At 35.5% G+C, this 19,204-nt stretch overlaps 1 protein-coding gene across 16 annotated transcripts in view; it reads right to left on the reverse strand.

Annotated features, from left to right (window-relative positions):
- Positions 1–19,204, reverse strand: part of TBCK (TBC1 domain containing kinase) — a 201,238-nt gene that overhangs the window by 62,209 nt on the left and 119,825 nt on the right. For 14 of the 16 annotated variants that reach the window (XM_081484365.1, XM_081484424.1, XM_081484339.1 and 11 more), the window contains one exon: positions 17,772–17,947. In XM_081484365.1, the coding sequence (XP_081340491.1) occupies positions 17,772–17,947 (176 nt within the window). Of the gene's footprint in view, positions 1–11,221; positions 12,627–17,771; positions 17,948–19,204 lie in introns of those variants that run through there. The other 2 variants (XM_081484456.1, XM_081484463.1) reach the window with 1 other exon arrangement.

Here is a 19,204-nt window from a genome sequence, read left to right on the forward strand (position 1 = left end):
TAATATGCATTAAAAAAACTTTCAAATACGAAAGCAATAGAAATTTATTTTTAGAAATCTGTTCCATGGATATAATCACAGATTGTACAAAGCAGTATGGGAAAATATTTATTAAATATATTGTTTTTCTTAAATTATGAAAAACTGGAATACTGTAAACACATAATAAAAGGTGATAGGATAAATAAAACAATAGATTCATGTAAAGAAATACCATTTACCCATTAAATCACATTTTAGAAAAATATTTCTTAATAGAGGAAACATTAAAGATGTATTATCAAGGGGAAAAAGATCCTATACAACAATAAGTTTGGAACTTCTTTTGTGGTCCAGTGGTTAAGGAATCTGTCTTGCAATGCAAGGGACGAGGGTTTGATCCCTGGTTGGGGAACTAAGATCCCACATGCTGCAGAGCAACTAGCTCAAGCACCATAACTAGAGAGTCTGTGCACCACAACGAATGATCCCACATGACACAATGAAGATCCTGTGCCACAACTAAGACCCGACCTAGTCAAATAAATAAGTAGATAGATAAAATAAATACTTAAAAAACCCAATAAATTCACTACAATACCAGTTTGGTGACATATATCATAGTGAATATGTGTGCATGCATAAACACATGCATGTGTATATAAATATATTTTCATATATATAAGAATGATGCATAGAAATTGTAAAAGTCTGTGAGTCAGTGGAATTAACAACTTTTTATCTTAATGCTTTTTTGTGTTTAAGTTTTAATCATTAAGCATGAGTTATTTTTGAAAATTTAAACATTTATAAAAATATGAGGTTTATTTTCAACCAGCACTATTATATACTTCTCTTAAATACTTCATAACTATGAATCTAATCTGTATGAAGATAATTCTTACCAAATATTTACAGCAATATAAAAAGGCTTCACAAATGAGAACTCGTGACTTATGGTCACCATTGTATGTAACCAGATCTAGCACTACAAAATGTGTAGAGAAATATGTTTAAAATATGTTAAATAAAAAAGAAAAAATGTTTACTGCCATGTTTCATTGGTAAGAACTACCCTGTCTTCTGCATGAAAAAATATTTGAATAAACTGATCTTTATCCACCTCTTCATTAAATGTATGAAGAATTTAGAGAAAAGGGCCTATTGGCTACATGGAAGAATATTTAATATACTTTTCTAAGATTCTATCAACATAAATGTAAATTACATTACCATCACTAAATAATTATACAGGTTTTTCTAGTTTAATATAAGATTAGAAATTATTTCAATTACTGCTTACTGGCTATTATTTTTCTTAGCAAGAATTACATTTCCTTTAAGAGTAATGTATTTTGATCCTGCATTCAGAAACAACTCCCTATGTGATCATGCTTATAATGTATATTAGAAGGTTAAAAACAACAATCCTTCCCTATGGAAGGAAGCAGTTTTCATATATTATTTTGTGTATGTGTGTGTTTAGGGGGAGGGTGAGAAAGAAAGATAAAATCTTAATATAAAAAATTAGCCTTTCTAAAGCCACTTGGAGATTAAGGATTTCAAATGACATTTACAGTGGTGGTTTAGTTGCTAAGTCATACCTGGGTATAAATGAGGCCAGCAGTGGTGTTCAGGAAATACACGATAGATTGATAGTTTCCTGGAGCTTCTAAGGGTTTTTCTCTGGGACAGGATGACCTTAGAATGTCTACAGTACTGATTCTTTCAGTCATTTTAAAGTTTCTTCATTTTGGAAGAAAGCAGTATCTATTAAATATCTACTTTCTAATTCAAGAAACTAAAATGAGGTAGCACAGAAAGTGACGCATATTGTATACATTTCCTACAGAGAGAGATCTACTTATTTTGAGCAAAAACATTTAGAATTAGAACACCAACTGTAATAATAAAGATAAACTTCTAAAAGAAAGGTGGAAATCAGAAAGCATGAAAAGCAAAAGTAGGCATGCTTATAAGATGGCGAACATCACAGGGCTAGCTATTTATGTATTAAATAATGCATATTTCAACACAATGAAAATATTTTTTTTTTTTGAAATACACTTTCTTAAGGAAAACTCTACTCCAAAGATCCTTCAAGTGACATATCATGTTTTGAGGAGAGAGACAGGATCAATACAAACATGCTGATGACAACAAAGAGCCAGGTATATCAACAGCTTAAATTACTTAAATTTCTTTTGTATCTCTCATACCAAGAGATGAGAGGGCTCTGCCCAGAGAAGGTGCTGAAATGTTTGATAAATGAATGTATGCATGTGTAACAGGATGCTGAATGATGTTGTTCCTGGGTTGAAACAAAGAGGCTCTAACATGCTAAGGAGAAACAGAAACTGCCAGCAGAAGCCACCAACGTCTCCCCCGCCCGTCCCCTCCCCGTCCCTCCTGCCCGGGGCTAGGTGAGAAGTGACTAAAATCACAACTTCCAATTATTATCCCAGTGTCCTCTCTCCTCCCAAGCTACATAAGGAGTTTTAGTTGGAGGTGGTGTGGGTCAACTTCATGGCGAGCACAGTGTTCAAGATAAGATGCCCCTCCCTTCTCATCCTGCAGAGTAGAGAAGTAGGTGTTTCTGGACACTCAAATCACTCCCTCTCGCTCTCTCACAAGGTAAGTGAAGGGGAGTGCCCAAGACAGTCATTTGTAGAGATTTGGACATACTTGAAAGAAGGGGTAGTGATATTTTCTTTTGTAGTACAATGTCTGTTTATACAGAAGTCTTAACAATCTGTCCTGTACCTGTCTGAGCAGGCAAGAAGTAAGGGGATGTTGTAGTGCTGAGAGAGAGGGTGTTAGATGCTTACCTTCTCTGACCATACAATTCTAAGCTGTACTGTGAGAATAATGACACCTCACCAATTTATTATAAGGATCAATTGATATAATAAGGGTAAAAATGTTTGGTAGACTGTGTATCTTTATATGAAATAAGTTGTTTTAAAAAATCACATCCCAAATGAAGCATCTTGAATTTCATGGTAGTCTTAATATAGTCTAAATTTTTTTAATAAATCATCAATTAAAAAAATATTTAATCAACCAGCTTTGTGCTGAGCCATCTTGATAGAAATAAAATACCATTTTCACCTCAAAGAGTCCCTAATCTGATTGGAAAATACTAATATAAAAGCAATAATAAAACTAGACAATAATGACAGAAAACATTCATATTGGGCTTGCTATGTGTTGGTCACTGTGATAGGCACTTGACATATATGAGCTCATTTCAATTTTGCAACAATTCTGTGAGGTAGATTTTATTATTTTGATCATGGTACAGGTGAGGAAATTGGGGCAGAGAAAGGTTAAATAACAAAGGCCACATAATCAGTAAGTAACAGAGCCAGGATTCAATTTTAGTTTGGCTCTGGAGTCTGAGCTCTTAACCACATTATTACACTGCTTCTGTCATAAGATTCATGGTATGGAATCACAGCTACATACTATGAGAATACAGGGAAAGGAATAAACACAATAATGGGGAGAAGTAGTTAGCAAAAAATAGGTGGAAGAAGTAGGACTTGAGTCAGGAAAAAATCAGTAAGGTTTAGAAAAGTAGAAAAAAGGAAGAGGAGTGTTGCAAAAGTAGGTAATTGTAAGAGTTCTAAGGTATGGATGAGCAAGGAACTGGTCCATAAATAATTATTGAGCACCCACTAGGTATACACAATGTGCCTGGGATACAATTATGAACAAAACAAAGATACTTGTTCTGATAGAACTTAGAGTCAGTGGGTATGAAAATGGTAATGAAGAGACTAGTTTTACTGAATGAACATCTGTCCTGAGGAAAAGAGAGAAATAGTACTGAATAAGTAGGTAGGCGACAGACCATGAGGGCTCTGAAGATAGAGAAGCTCAAGGACATAAGAAATAGATAGGATTTTTGGAGGAATGTGTCACATGTTAACAGTAATATTTTAGGAAGATTAATTTGGCCATATTTTGCAGGATGAATTAGAGATGTGAAAAATAATAGGCAGAAAGTCTTGTAATAAAGTGAATTTTATGAATATCTAGATTAAGTGATCACACTGGAAACTAAGAACTTTGCTCTATTCATTATCTTTTTTTCCTTCAGTCATTCCCTTGGCCTACAAATACATTCAATTCTCTCCTATCCATAGTGAAAGCTAAATGTAAAAATAAACACTAAACAATATAATTACTCTCCAAGGGGCAAGTACTTTCCTAGCTACTATCTATCTTCTCACCTCTACTTTCTTTTCATTCACTCCTGAACTCATTGAAATGTGGTTTCTGTCATGATACAGGAAAAGCAGTGGTTCATTTGCCCAGCAGCAAGTGGACAATTTGGAAACATTTTTTTAAAAAGGTAACGTATGAGTAAAGATTAAAAGGATGAATAGGAGTTTGTGAAGAAAAGAAGTGGGGGTTTAGAAGCATAGTCTGTGTGAAGCAATTCAATCAAACACACTGGGAAGCTGTTTTGATTCTAAAACTTTGGTTCTACCTCTAGGAGGTATGCTGAATAAATTTCTCATTTAAAATCCTTTCCACATTTGTTTCAATTCGTCCTGCTATGAATAGGGTAGAAATTTGTCAGGAAGCTATTTTCATTTTGAAACAATTTTTTTAAAGTTTAGTTCACAAGTATTCAACCAGAGTGTCTCAGGTTTACAGACCCTGTTCCATACTGGTCTCTTCCAATAAATATACCATGAGCTCCTTGAAAGCAGGGACTAGGGCTTGTTTTTATACTTGCACTAACTAGCAGAGAGCCTGAAATTCAGTAGCTGTTCAGTAAAATTGGGTGTATTGATTAAAGGTAAAGGAAGAATACATGAGAGGCACTGTAGGAAAATTTATGAAAGATAAAGGGCAGGGATGAGCAAAGATGGCACTTATGTTTTGGACATGGGTGGTTAAAGGAGAGAAGAAGACAGTAACAGTGACAGACAGTAGGGGAAGACAAGTTCTGATTTAGACTTGTGAAACAGGATGCACTGGGTCTCTCTACCAAGTTGAAGTGTTGAGATGTGGCTGGAGACAGAAACTGGTGTCTGGGAGAAGACTGAAGGCAGGACGAGAAGGGGATGATAGAGGATGAGATGGCTGGATGTTATCACCAATGCAATGGACATGAACTTGGGCAAACTTTGGGAGACGGTGAGAGGCAGGGAGGCCTGGCACGCTGCAGTCCATGGCGTCACAGAGTTAGACACGACTGGGCAACAGAACAACAAACAACAATAGCTAGAGGATCATATTTTTGGAATTATCAGCATAAAAACTGCAGATTAGGTCATAAGAAATACTAAACAATTTTTGAAGAAAAAGGGAAAGGAAAAAAGTTACTTTTGTTAGGTACATCCATACACTGCTACGTAAATCTTACATTATGTAAACTATTAGTAAGGCTTAGAATACATAAAGTTGAGAGTTTTTAGAGCAATATCCAGTAATTCTTATTCTCCCACATGTCTACCATAAGCAGACTCTGCTTTCTTAGTAATAGATATTTCTAGCTAACATATGAGGGACCGGCAGTGCCATTAACTACCATTCTCAAAGGAACACTAACAAAGAAAAACAATCCTCAAAAACTTTATCAACTTGCAAAGATATTTAAAAAATAAATTGTTTCAATGGCATTATAGTATTTTCATTTCTCCCTCTTGCTTGTAGAGAGACTAGGAAAGGTTACTATTTCTAAGATCCATCTGAAATGGAAGTCTGAAATAAAACTGTCATGCTCTGGAAGATGCATAATATAGCTCTCAAACTAGAGAGAATATTTTTCTCCCTCAAATAAGTGAGATAATGTACATGAATATGAAACATATGGAGATAGAACTTTTTCAGTGATTAGGGATTTTATGCTAAAATTTTCACAGATGTGCTCCTAACAAATTGTGTGTAAGCTAAATTTCTGTAAAGAAAGTAATTTTCTCTTTGATATACAATATCAATATTTTGGAGATATTTCATCTCTCTGGGTCTTAGCTTTTTCATGTATAAAATGAAGGGCCAGGAGCAGACATCTTATGTTTTTTTCAGCTCTAGAATTCTGTGACAATTTTTTTCTGATTGATTTTTCAACTGTTAATGGGTTGGAAAATTTCTTGCCTATCTCTTAGGACAAAAGTTAGAAACATGTACATAACACTTAATGACATCAGAGGAGTTTCTACTTAAAGAGATTCAGGAATGACTCTAATTATGAGGCTTAGTACTGTTTGTATGTATAAACATACATACAAATTTTGATCAATAAGAACTTATGCCATTTCAAAGACAGGTAACTGGGAAATATTTTGTGGTTGAAGTGAGGGTGGAAGACACCGAGGCAGTAAGTGGAGAACTCTCACAGTGATCTAGGGATCAAAAACATGGATAACATCGTGATGTATATGGGCAGTGGTGGTGCTGGTGCTACTCTACAATTTTCTAAAAGCTCCTGGAAATAATTTTGAAATAAAACCAGAACTTGATAAATTTCCTAGGTTGAGATAAACAAGATGAATATGTTAAACATGAGAGTGGCTCCCCTCAGCTAAGCTCCTAAAGGTAGAACATATGATAGCTTCCTTCTGGAATGCGACAGAGTTGCTACTTCACACAGAACTTTATAGTCAACTTTCAATGGCAACAGAGACTCAGGGAGTAGAGCCAACTGGTGACAAAGAGGCGTTTTAGTTAGTTAAATTGATATTCTCATTTATAACTCTATCTTTCCAAGGTACAGCGTTTACTTAAATTGGGTTATTGACATCATTAACGTTCTCTCTCACTTTTTTCCTTATACATAAAAGGAAATTTTTGCTCCTGTGTTCCTTGTCACTTGGGAAATTCTCTCATCACTCTCCTCATTATATAACCAAAGTCAAGTAATGACTGAAATGCTCTCTGGCTGGAAGCGCCAAGAAATCCCTATGGGAGAAAGTCTAGAGATTGCTGAACCAAAGACAAGGCTGGTGAGATCTCTAATGAGCTTGTGGTATTTACTGTCAATACCCTCTATATAAACAGAAATGAGGACAGAGCCTAGATTTACAGCTGGCTACAAAAGCTGAAACAATAAAAAGCTCAGGAGCCAAAAATAGTTATTGTTTCTCTTTATTTACTTCTGAATATCCAAAAAACATGTTGAAAGACATTTGATAAAACTCGTAGGAAATCAGAATGCATGGTTCTTTCATAACTTATAAAATTTATCTTTGAAGTCAAAACTCAGCAAGTAAAACACTAGAAACATTGTCACTAACTCTAAATGTTAACTAGAGATGTCCACCATCGTGCTCAACCATGTCCGACTCTTTGTGATCCCATGAACTGTAGCCGGCCAGGCTCCTCTGTCCATGAAATTTTCCAGTCAAGAATACTGTAGTGGGTTGCCGTTTCCTACTCCAGGGAGTCTTCCTGACCCAGGGATGCAACCTGCGTCTCTTGCATATCCTGCACTGGCAGGCAGATTCTTTACTACTATACCATCTGGGAAGCCCTGTCCATCATTACCATTGTTATTTAACACTGTTCTGAAGACTGAGGTGAATTAACTAAACAACAGATAGATATAAGATGGATAGAATTGGAAAAGAAGCAAAATTACAATTTTTAGATGATATACAACTGGAAAATTTAAATCAACTGAAAAACTTATAAATAATGAGAGAACATTAACATGGCAGATAAATGATAATGATAATGAGGATGAAAGTGAAAACTTACAGAGTGTTTACTATGTGCCAGCAATGTTCTGAATATATTAACTAATTTAATACTCCCAATAATCCTATGAAGTATGTAAAATTATTAATCTCTGTTTTATGGATAAACAGGTCATACAGCTGGTATGGCAGAGCTGGGGTTTGAAATTCTAATCTATTCTAAACAATGTAGTTGTTTACCATTACATTAAACTGTTTGTAAAGTCAGCAATCTTTCTTTATATATAACCAGCTAGAAAATATAATGAAATAAAATACCCTAATAATAATGGCAAGAGAAAGGTTAAAATAGTAATAAGCTAAATAAGAAATACATAAGAAATAAAACATCACAGAGAAACTACAAGACATGAATAAATAGAAAGGCATATCCTGATTTTGGAAAATATAAAACTCATTACTGTATATCGATTTTCTCCACTTTTTATAAACTTAATCACAACATAAATACCAAAATGATATTCTTCCCAGGGGAGGAGGGAGAAAGACAAGCCAATTCTACAATTCATGTAGAAACACAGTGCCAAACGTATGATATAATTATAATTTAAATAACCTCTTGGTAGTAGTACTGGAAAAGAAACTGAAACAGAGGAATATAACTGAAAATAGGATTCGGAAATGGATATAAGTACATGTGGGAATCTAGTTTTCCGTAAGAGGGCTATCTGAATTCAGCGGGAACCATTTAGTTTATTCAAGAAAACAAACATTTTATTAATCTTAAACTATTTCAAGTATCTATTTAATAAGCATGAAAGTTTAAAATGCATTAATTAAATGAAGTATGTCAGGATTTTAATCTACTCTTTCTAGTGCTTGTTTTACTTAATTTCTATAGGATTTAGGAACAATAACCTATAATTCAGATAGACATATCTGGAATAATTCCAGTTTAGTTGCTCATTTTGGCTTTGGGGAGAAATGAAGAAACAAATAAACTTTAACATTAATTCTCTAAGAGATATGAGAATATTGCAGATAAAAGCTGCTTTTTCTTTTTAATTATTCACCTCTATTTGTTAGCACATATACAAATTAGGTTAACAAACTGAAATTTTGGTAGTATATATCATATAACAAGGCTTGTTTATTTATTTTGCATAGTTTATAGGATATCCTGGAAGGATAGCTGAAAAAAACAAGACATTTATACCCTGGGATTGTGAAAATCATTAGACTCACAGAATCCTGTATGTGTCTCTTGTTGCTAGCCCTTCTGTAGAATAGCGCCAGAATCCATTTCTCTTTAAATGCCATGGAATGTCACTGATACATGAAATGACATCCTGGACTTTGAGTATGCGTAAGGAAGATCTCAGTCCAAGAACCCAGATATTCATTAGCAAGTTGGAATTGTGCTACCTGTACCCAACAGTCTTCATGAAGAAAATATATTCTATAGACTTACTTATGAAAAAACACTGCTTTAGGAACTGTCTCAAATTCATACCGAACTAAATCAAACTGCAAAGGAATAAAAACTGTCACCAGCATAACGTTCCTGTCAACTGCAAAGTAGATATGCTAATGTTGTGTCAAAGTCTCACCCTGATGTCTGTGGGGAAGTGTGCTGTGTCTCAGATCAGTCCAGCTGCTGGCCTGGGCCTATTCTAAACAGGATACTCTACCCTAAGTCATGACAAGTGTTATTTTCACCAAGATGACAAGACTTCTTAATTATTTTCTTCTTTTGTGTTTTCTATCAAGAACTCCATCCTCAATACCCTCCTATCCAAAACTTGTAAACATCTCTTTTCCTTCCCAAGATCCATCTCCACAATCCAACCTTCCTCAGTACAGTACACTTGAGAAATTGACTGCTCTTTCAGTCATTATTTGATTCTTGTCTGGCTCTGGGCATTTTTCTGCCCTTGTTTCACTCACTGAATTAAGAGGGCACTGCTCCATTCAGAACAGACTATGAACACTGAAGTATCTACAGTCAGAAAAGTGGCATTTACTAATTTAATGATTTAGCAAAAGAAGACCCAGGGATTTCTATAACTCAGAAGAAGACATATCTTTATTATGCAACTGGAATTTTGATTTCTCACACTTCAAAAAAAAGGGGTAGCAGTAAATGTTTCAGATATTCAATATGTAACTATTTCAAGTTTTAGACTGGTGCAGTGAAACAAATGGAATTTTAAAATGAGAAAAAATATGAACAGTCAATGACGGAAAGCAATGGCAAACATGCACCACTAAAATTATCAGCAAAATGTATGCTATGAAGGAAAAGTTGATGAAGTTAACATGCCTGATGAATAATGAGTTGTGGATTAATGCTTTGTTCAACTGAGAGTTCACTAGTAAAACCTTATTTGTGGTAATTACTTCAACTAAACACATGTATATTGAGAGCACACTATTTCCTGGCCATTGAACTGGGCCCGGGGGATCTTTAATGTACACGTAAATTATCAGAGATGTATCTTATTATTTCATTTATTAAGAGGCTACGATGCATCAAGCATTATACTAAACAAAAGGAACACAAAAATCATTAAGATGCAGTTCTTACTCTTCAGGAATTTAGTTTAATAAAGGAAATATAGGCTAAATGTAGGAAATATAGAGACTAAATAACTGAATAATCTAGCACCCTCATGATCATGCTAAATGGATTAAAATATAGTGCTAGGCTATTATAAATGACTAACAAGATAAATTATATGTATAGAAAATAATCAGCTATATTATTAAACACTAAAGAATAGCAGATACTATGGATTTCAAAAATAGGAAGCCCTGACCTATTATACTTCATTTTCCTTATTATGTTAATAGATACAGCGTTGCCATGTAATTTTAACCCAGCCAGTCCTAAGTGTCGGACTCTGACAGACTACTCAGTGTGAGAAATTCACTTCCTTAACCTCAGAAACAAGTTCTCATTAGCTCTATCCAATCTGGAGGAATTCTCTCTTCGACTAACAGAAGGAAAAATCTGACTTAGCTTAGAGAGAGATCAAAGATATTCTCCCTCTGAGCATCAGCTCTGTTTAGGAATGACTGTTCATGTCAAGATTCCCCTTTTAACATTAGAGAGACTCCAGAAGTCTTGCTGGAGTAGTTTTTGTCCTCTCACCTAATCAAGATATTTCTTGCCAAGGACTCTGAGCTTCCCCTAATATAATTCTTCTCTGTATAAGGTCTCATAATTAATTAAAATACAGTACTAATGAAACCAACTTAAATTAGAGTTTAAGAATATGCCTCCCTGGCTTTCCACTTCTCTTGATCCACTTTCCATTTTCCTCCTTCAGCAACTTACAGAGCTACATTTTATAAATACGAAGTCACACGTTTTTCCTCATGATATTTAACACAGAGTAATTTTTGGAAGTACTAAATTCATCACTTAAATAAAATGTAACAATTAAATACAACTTGCACACACACAATACCATGCTATCAATAGTTAACAAGAAGAAATGATCTCTGGTAGGCTTAGACTATAGAACTCAAGAAAGGTATGTTCAAACTAAAAGGATATTAAACACATAAGCAGAAAAACTGTAATGAGTAATTTAAATTTTAATTTCAAATCTGTGTATTTAAGAACTCCTTTATTTCACTATGAATAATTACAATGACCCAGTTTCTTTCAACTCTCTACATAGTATTCACAAAGTCACAACACGTGTGTTATAAAATCTTAGCCTCTGCATACCTAACACTCCAGAACATTAATGGTGAAACTCCATAGCGTTGCAAGTTCCCTCCTTAGCAGAGGAAATGTGGCCTCTTCCAGTGAATCTGCTCTTTACCAAAGCAGAGTATGCTTTGGAAAGAGTAAGTAAAACAAAATTAGGTGAATACGGAATATTATTTTTATTTTCCATAAATCTTTAGAATGGTGTTGAGATTTCTCATGGTGATAAAAAAGAAATTATTTATCTTCTTTACTTATATAAACCCTATCAATCTTTAAAAGCTAGCTGAAATAAAATGACTTGATAGGGACAATCAATCAATATCTAATATACATGAGGTATCATGTAAGTGGTAAGAGAAATATCTACTTGTGCTATACTAATAGGTTCTGATTATTTTCTAGATATTCTAGAATTTTTTATTGGAAATGTCTTCCTTATTTGAAGAGTTAAAAAAGAAGTTGTTTATTTTTTGCTTTCTTTTTAACTTCTAGGTAGTAAGAAAACTTTGTTTTTATTTCTATTACTTTCTTTTTTATTTTATTTTATTTCTATTACTTTTTGCCAGCCCAAGAGGTGGCAAGAATACACAGAAGAACTATATAAAAAAGGTCTTAATGACCTGGATAACCACGAAGAGGCTCAGATGGTAAAGAATCTGCCTACAGTGCAGGAGATGCGGGTTCAATCCCTGGGTCAGGAAGATCCCCTGGAGAAAGGAATGGCTGGAGAATTCCATGGACAGAGGAGCCTAGCAGGCTACAGTCCAGGAGTTAGATATGACTGAGCAACTGACACGTTCTTTCACACACTCTCTCTTTTGTACCTCACATTCAACGAGTCAGCAATATCTGTTGGTTTCTCTTTCAAAATATATTAATACATACTACTGTAATAGTAAGTTTGTATACCTTTAAAGGACAGAACAGCCTGGTCAGCTACAGTTCATGGGTTTGCAAAAGAGTCAGACACGACTGAGTGACTAAACAACAAAAACAACACTCTTCTTCACTCATTCCATTCTAGATACAGTATCCTTACTGATCCTCTAACATTCAAAGCAATGCTACTACCTTGCACTTGCAAGATGGAACATTTTTTCCTCAAGAAATATAAATAGCTCACTCTCTCACTTCTTTTAGGTTCTCTTCCCAAGTGTCTCCTTATCAGACAGATTTTCTTTGAGTCTCTCATATAAAATAGTAACTCTTCTCTAATGTTCTCCAGACTCCCACTTCTTGGCATTTTCCATTGTCCTTTTCCTCTTTTCCTTTAAAAAAATGAAATATAGCTGGAATACAATATTATATTCGATTAAGGTGTACTAGACAGTGGAATGCAAAAGTAGGAAGGCAGGAAACACCTGGCATAACAGGCAAATTTGGCCTTGGAGTACAGAATGAAGCAGGGCAAAGGCTAATCGAGTTTTGCCACGAGAACGCACTGGTCATAGCAAACATCCTCTTCCAACAACACAAGAGAAGACTCTACACATGGACATCACCAGATGGTCAACACTGAAATCAGATTGATTATATTCTTTGCAGCCAATAAACTGTAGAAAATTCTGAAAGTGATGCAAATACCAGACCTTCTGACCTGTTTCTTAAGAAGCCTGTATGCAGGTCAGGAAGCAACAGTTAGGAACAACATGGAACAACAGACTGGTTCCAAATAGGAAAAGGAGTACGTCAAGGCTGTATATTGTCATCCTGCTTATTTAACTTACATGCAGAGTACATCATGAGAAATGCTGGGCTGGAAGAAACACAAGCTAGAATCAAGTTTGCCGGGAGAAATATCAATAACCTCAGATATGCAGATGACACCACCCTTATGGCAGAAAGTGAAGAAGAACTCAAGAGCCTCTTGATGAAAGTGAAAGAGGAGAGTGAAAAAGTTTGCTTAAAGCTCAACGTTCAGAAAACTAAGATCATGGCATCTGGTCCCATCACTTCATGGGAAATAGATGGGGAAACAGTGGAAACAGTGTCAGACTTTATTTTTTGGGGCTCCAAAATCACTGCTGATGGTGATTGCAGCCATGAAGTTAAAAGACGCTTACTCCTTGGAAGGAAGGTTATGACCAACCTAGATAGCATATTTAAAAGCAGAGACATTACTTTGCCACCAAAGGTCCGTCTAGTCAAGGCTATGGTTTTTCCAGTGGTCATGTATGGATGTGAGAGTTGGACGATGAAGAAAGCTGAGGGTTGAAGAATTGATGCTTTTGAACTGTGGTGTTGGAGAAGACTCTTGAGAGTTCCTTGGACTGCAAGGAGATCCAACCAGTCCATCCTAAAGGAGATCAGTCTTGGGTGTTCATTGGAAGGACTGATGTTGAAGCTGAAACTCCAATATTTTGGCCACCTCATGCGAAGAGTTGACTCACTGGAAAAGACCCTACTGCTGGGAAGGATTGGGGGCAGGAGGAGAAGGGGATGACAGAGGATGAGATGGTTGGATGGCATCACCGAGTCTATGGACATGGGTTTGGGTAAACTCCAGGAGTAGGTGATGGACAGGAAGGCCTGGCGTGCTGCGATTCATGGGGTCACAACGAGTTGGACACGACTGAACGACTGAACTGAACTGAACTGAACTGAGACAGTGATTTGACATTTGTAGACATTATGAAAAGATCAGTACCATAAGTCTGTGAATTGAAACTCGTTCAGTCATATCTGACTCTTTGCGGACCCCAAGGACTATACAATCCACGGAATTCTCCAGGCCAAAATACTGGAGTGGGTAGCCTTTCCCTTCTCCAGGGGATCTTCCTAACCCAGGGATTGAACCTAGGTCTCTCGTGTTGCAGGTGGATTCTTTACCAGCTGAGCCACAAGGGAATCCAAGAATACTGGAATGGGTAGCCTTTCCTTTCTCCAGGGGATCTTCCTAACCCAGAGATTGAACCTAGGTCTCTCGTGTTGCATGTGGATTTGTTACCAGCTGAGCCACAAGGGAATCCAAGACTACTGGAATGGGTAGCCTAACCCTTCTCCAGGAGATCTTACCAGCTCAGGAATTGAACCAGGGTCTCCTGCCTTGCAGGCAGATTCTTTACCAACTGAGCTATCAGGGAAGACCGTAAGTCTACTAGCCATATAACCCTATACAAAGTTATAACAGTACTATTGACCATATTCCTTATGCTGTGTATTATATCTCCATGGTTTATTTATTTTATAACTGGAGGTTTGTACCCTTTAATTTTCTTCACTTATTTCACACACATCCCTCTGCCACTTCCTTCTCCTCAGGCTACCACCTGTTTGTTCTCTGTATTTGTAAGTACGGTCTCACTTTGTTCTGTTATTTTTTTTGTCTTTTAAATTCAACATATAAGTGAGATAATATGATATTTTTCTTTCTCTGATTTATTTCATTGACCAAAATACCCTCAGGTTTCATCCAGGTTGTTGCAAATGGCAAGATTTCAATCTTTTTTGTCTCAGTAATACTTCATTGTGTGTGTATGAAAATACCACATCTTCTTTATCCATGTATCTATTGATGGACACTTAGGTTGCCTCCATATCTTGGTTACTGTAAATAATGCTGCTATGAACACTCATGTATAGATATCTTTTCAAATTAATTTTGCTTTCTTCAGGTAAACACCCAGAAGTGAAACTGCCATAGATCATATGGCAGTTCTATTTTTAATTTTTTGAGGAACCTTTATGTTGTTTTCCACAGTGGCTGGATCAATTTACATCTCAGCAACAGTGCACATAGTTTCCCTTTCCTCCACATCTTTGCCAATAATTATTTGTTGTCTTTTTGATGATAGCAATTGTAACAGTATGAGTGCATATCAAATTGGGGTTCTAATTTACATTTCCCTGATGATTGGTGATGTTGATCATGTATTTGTTAGCCATCTATATGCCTTTGGAAGGGCTTCCTTGGTAGGTCTGACTGCAAAGAATCTTCCTGCAATGTGGGAGGCCCAGGTTCAATCCCTGGGCCGGGAAAATCCCTTGGAGAAGGGAATGGCAATACATTCCAGTATTCTTGCCTAGAGAATTCCATGGATAGAGGAGGCTGGTGGGCTACAGTTAATGGGGTTGCAAAGAATCAGACATGACTGAGCAATTAACATATACTTTATGACTTTGGAAAATGTCTATTCAGGTCCTCTGCCCATTTCTTAATTGGGTTGTATGTTCTTGATTTTGAGTTGTATGAGTTCTTAGTGTAATTTGGATGTTAACCCCTTACTGAATATATAGTTTGCAAATATCTTCTCCCATTCATTAGACTGCCTTTCTGTCTTATTGATAGTTTTCTTTGTTGTATAACAATTTTTCAGTTTGATTTAGTCCCATTTATTTTTTCCTTATTGTTTACTTTCCACAATGGCACCTAAATGCCACTAAATATTTGACAATAGATGTATAAAGAAAGTGTCGTGTATATGTATATGATGGAATATTACTCAACCATTAAGAAAGAAATCCTGCCATTTGTAACGACATGGATAATCCAGAGGATATTATGCTAAGTGAAATAAGTTGGACAGAGAAAGACAAATACCACATGATCTTAGCTATATGTAGACTCTAGCTGCTGCTGCTGCTGCTAAGGTGCTTCAGTCATGTCTGACTCTGTGCGACCCCATAGATGACAGCCCACCAGGCTCCCCCGTTCCTGGGATTCTCCAGGCAAGAACACTGGAGTGGGTTGCCATTTCCTTCTCCAATGCATGAAAGTGAAAAGTGAAAGGGAAGTCGCTCAGTCATGTCCGACTCCTAGCAACCCCATGGACTGCAGCCTACCAGGCTCCTCCATCCATGGGATTTTCCAGGCAAGAGTACTGGAGTGGGTTGCCATTGCCTTTTCTGGTAGACTCTAGAAAACACACTAAATGTTTACTTTTTTTGCTTTCTGTCAGTATATCCTCCACTAAATGCAAATTTTGAATGTAGGTGCTCTTAATTCAGTAACTTGAATGACATCTGTTTTACAGTACATATTCAGACATATTGTTGAAAAACAATGCATTGATTTTTTACACTATTCATTATATTTTTCTTTATGGTTGAAATATAAAAAGAATGAAATAAATTCTAAACAAAAGTGAACCAAAACTTGAATATTCTTCAGATAGCAACATTTTATGTAAATAACATATTTTTCTCTTTCATTCTTAGTATTGTTGTTGGGAATAATATATCTGATTTATGAGTACACAAAAAAAGTTAGCTTTGTATTAAAAGTTTTAGCAAATTGACCCAGTACTCTGAGACTTATCATAATTAGCAACATATAAAGGGACTTGGGGTTTAGAGACACTCAAACTATTAAACACTTTCAACAAAAATCTCATGTCAGATGAGAGTGTAAGGGCAAAGTTTAAAACCACTTATTCAAAATTAAAATAAACAGCAATTTTCCTTAGTAAAATTTCACTTAATCACAAAATGAAAGTTTCACATTACTTGAGCTGTTGCTATTCCTTTTTGAGCTTTTAAAATCAACTATTTCTCAATCATTTTGTTTCACTGAGGAATTAAAATGTAGTGGACAAATAGCATAGAATATGAGTGACATCAGTGAGAATGGCAAAGAATCTCAGAAGAGTTGCTCCTTTAAAACATAATGAGAATACTGGCAGAATCAAAATAAACTTTTTAGAATTCTGGAAGTTACACAAAGGTCTGTCTGCTGCAATCTATAGAGTATATAGTCAAAAGAAACAGCTGAATTTCAGTAAGAATCTGAGTTTTGTGGAGTTTTAATTTTCCCTACTCTCATTTCCCTCTCCTCAGTTCCACAGTCACCTTAAAAACCAAGTCTCACAAACCAGAAATCCAGCAACCAATGGACAGGACAGAATGGTTTTAGATCTCCCCAAAAGTGTCATTTCAGCAGGTTATGATTATTTGACCTGTCTTCCAGTTTCCCAGAAACCTCTCCTTACAATGCTTGCCTTTATTTGACCTGATTCAGAACCTTCTCTGTGCAAAGAGACATTTCTCTGAAGATATCTGTCAAAGAGAGTCAGCAGCAATTATTTAATATTGTGGCTGCCTGAAGTGGCCATAACAGTAGGAGCAAAGAAAAAGCTGACAGTAAAAATAAAACACTAAAATTAAGAGCTGAGGAATTCAACGTCCACAGGGGAATTTGAAAGTGCTAACAGGATCCTGGGAATCTAGAAGTCTATCTACGCACACACAGGATGTTTACATGCATAGGAAAGACCTGAGAAGGCCTTAACTAAGCTCTCACCTTTGGTTGGCCTCAAGACCTGAAACAGTTGTATGAATACAATAACATACTAGAAGATAGCTATGTTAAAAGAACGTAAGTGATAATCGTATTATCAGCAATAAAGATACTAAAGTGTATTAATATAGTATCCATCTTTTCTTAGAGTTTGTAAATTAAGTCAGCAAATACATACCAGATCTGTTTTTGGAGGATCTGGACACTCAGTGGGGAAATAAGGTGTCGAACTTCTGACTCCACTGCTATCGGACGTTGGCTTTGGAGGTTGAGCATGCTGCCTATAAGTAGCACTTTTAGGAGTCCAACAAAACAGGTTGATTGATTCTCGCACACAACGTTCGATGTCAATTTCTAGATAGAAAAAAATATTAAAATAAAAAAGCAAATATAGAAGCTATTGCTCTCTTTATGTAAGAACCACAAGTTTTCCTAAATACATATGCACAAATATGGCTAAAATGATAACTAATTAGAAAAGATGTCAGTAAAAAGTAATATGGATATTAATCAACATATGATTAGAATGGTAGAGGGTATCTGGTATTATTATATAGATACATGATACATATATAGAGTATATTTCAGTATATCATTATTCAAAAATTTAAATATATTAATCATACATCTTTTTAGAGAATCTGCTTCATTAACTTTAATAATATTTTCACTTTCTCAAATTAAAATAAAGGTTGAGTAGAAAGAAGGCTGGAATTTGGGAGTGGGCAAACAAAAGATTCAGATGTTAATATGCCATGATTTCAAGTAAAGTGTACTAACAGTTTCACTTCCACCTATTACAGAAGATATAAAATAATCAGGACAAAAATTAATCAAAATCTAAATTCAGTATTTATCCCCTTTTTAAAAAGAATTTCTTGATTTAAGTGCAGAAAAGTTTAAGTGAGGTATCACATATAGAGAAATAAAATGTACCCGATTAAAATGATAGAAAATATTTTCAAAGAAAATTTTCTTTCTCTGATCTGAAAGAAATTTAAACACCTTTGATACAGAGGTAATATACATAGGAAATTTATTACAATGCCAAATTATTGTGTGTGTGTTTCAATAAGACTGCAACCCATGAGGAGATTAATATTAACATTCCTGACGGAGAGTAAAGCTATAACTCTATGGGGAAAATGGAGTTATCACAGAAAAGCAGTAGAAATTGAAGAATTTGGCTAGGATGAAGGAGTTTAGCATGGACCAGCTTTTTCCTTTTTAAATTCATCATAGAGTAAATAGTAGTTATCATCATTTCCTCTGTAAAAGTCCAAGTGTGTCAATTCAGATAAGCAATGGAGAAAAATACATCAAATCCCTTACAGGGGGATAAGGTCTCTATTTCCCTTTTTGGAATGAAGTGCTTATATATAAAGGAAAAAGGAAATAGGCACTTCAACTGATTCTGTGAAAGGTGCGAGTCATGCCTTTATAGAATAGTCTGCTTTTATAAGGTGGAAAACTCTTAGAGAAGGGCAGAGAAATGGACCCTTGGTGAACATCTGTTATGTGACAGGTGTTGTATACTTTCACTTAGCTCCTTTAATTCAGTGATTCCTGTAGACAGGTAATGCAATCCCCTGATTTCTGTTGAAAATGAAG

The sequence above is a fragment of the Giraffa tippelskirchi genome, chromosome 1 (assembly GCF_054371585.1).
Source record: "Giraffa tippelskirchi isolate mGirTip1 chromosome 1, T2T-mGirTip1v1.2.pri, whole genome shotgun sequence".
NCBI lineage: Eukaryota > Metazoa > Chordata > Mammalia > Artiodactyla > Giraffidae > Giraffa > Giraffa tippelskirchi.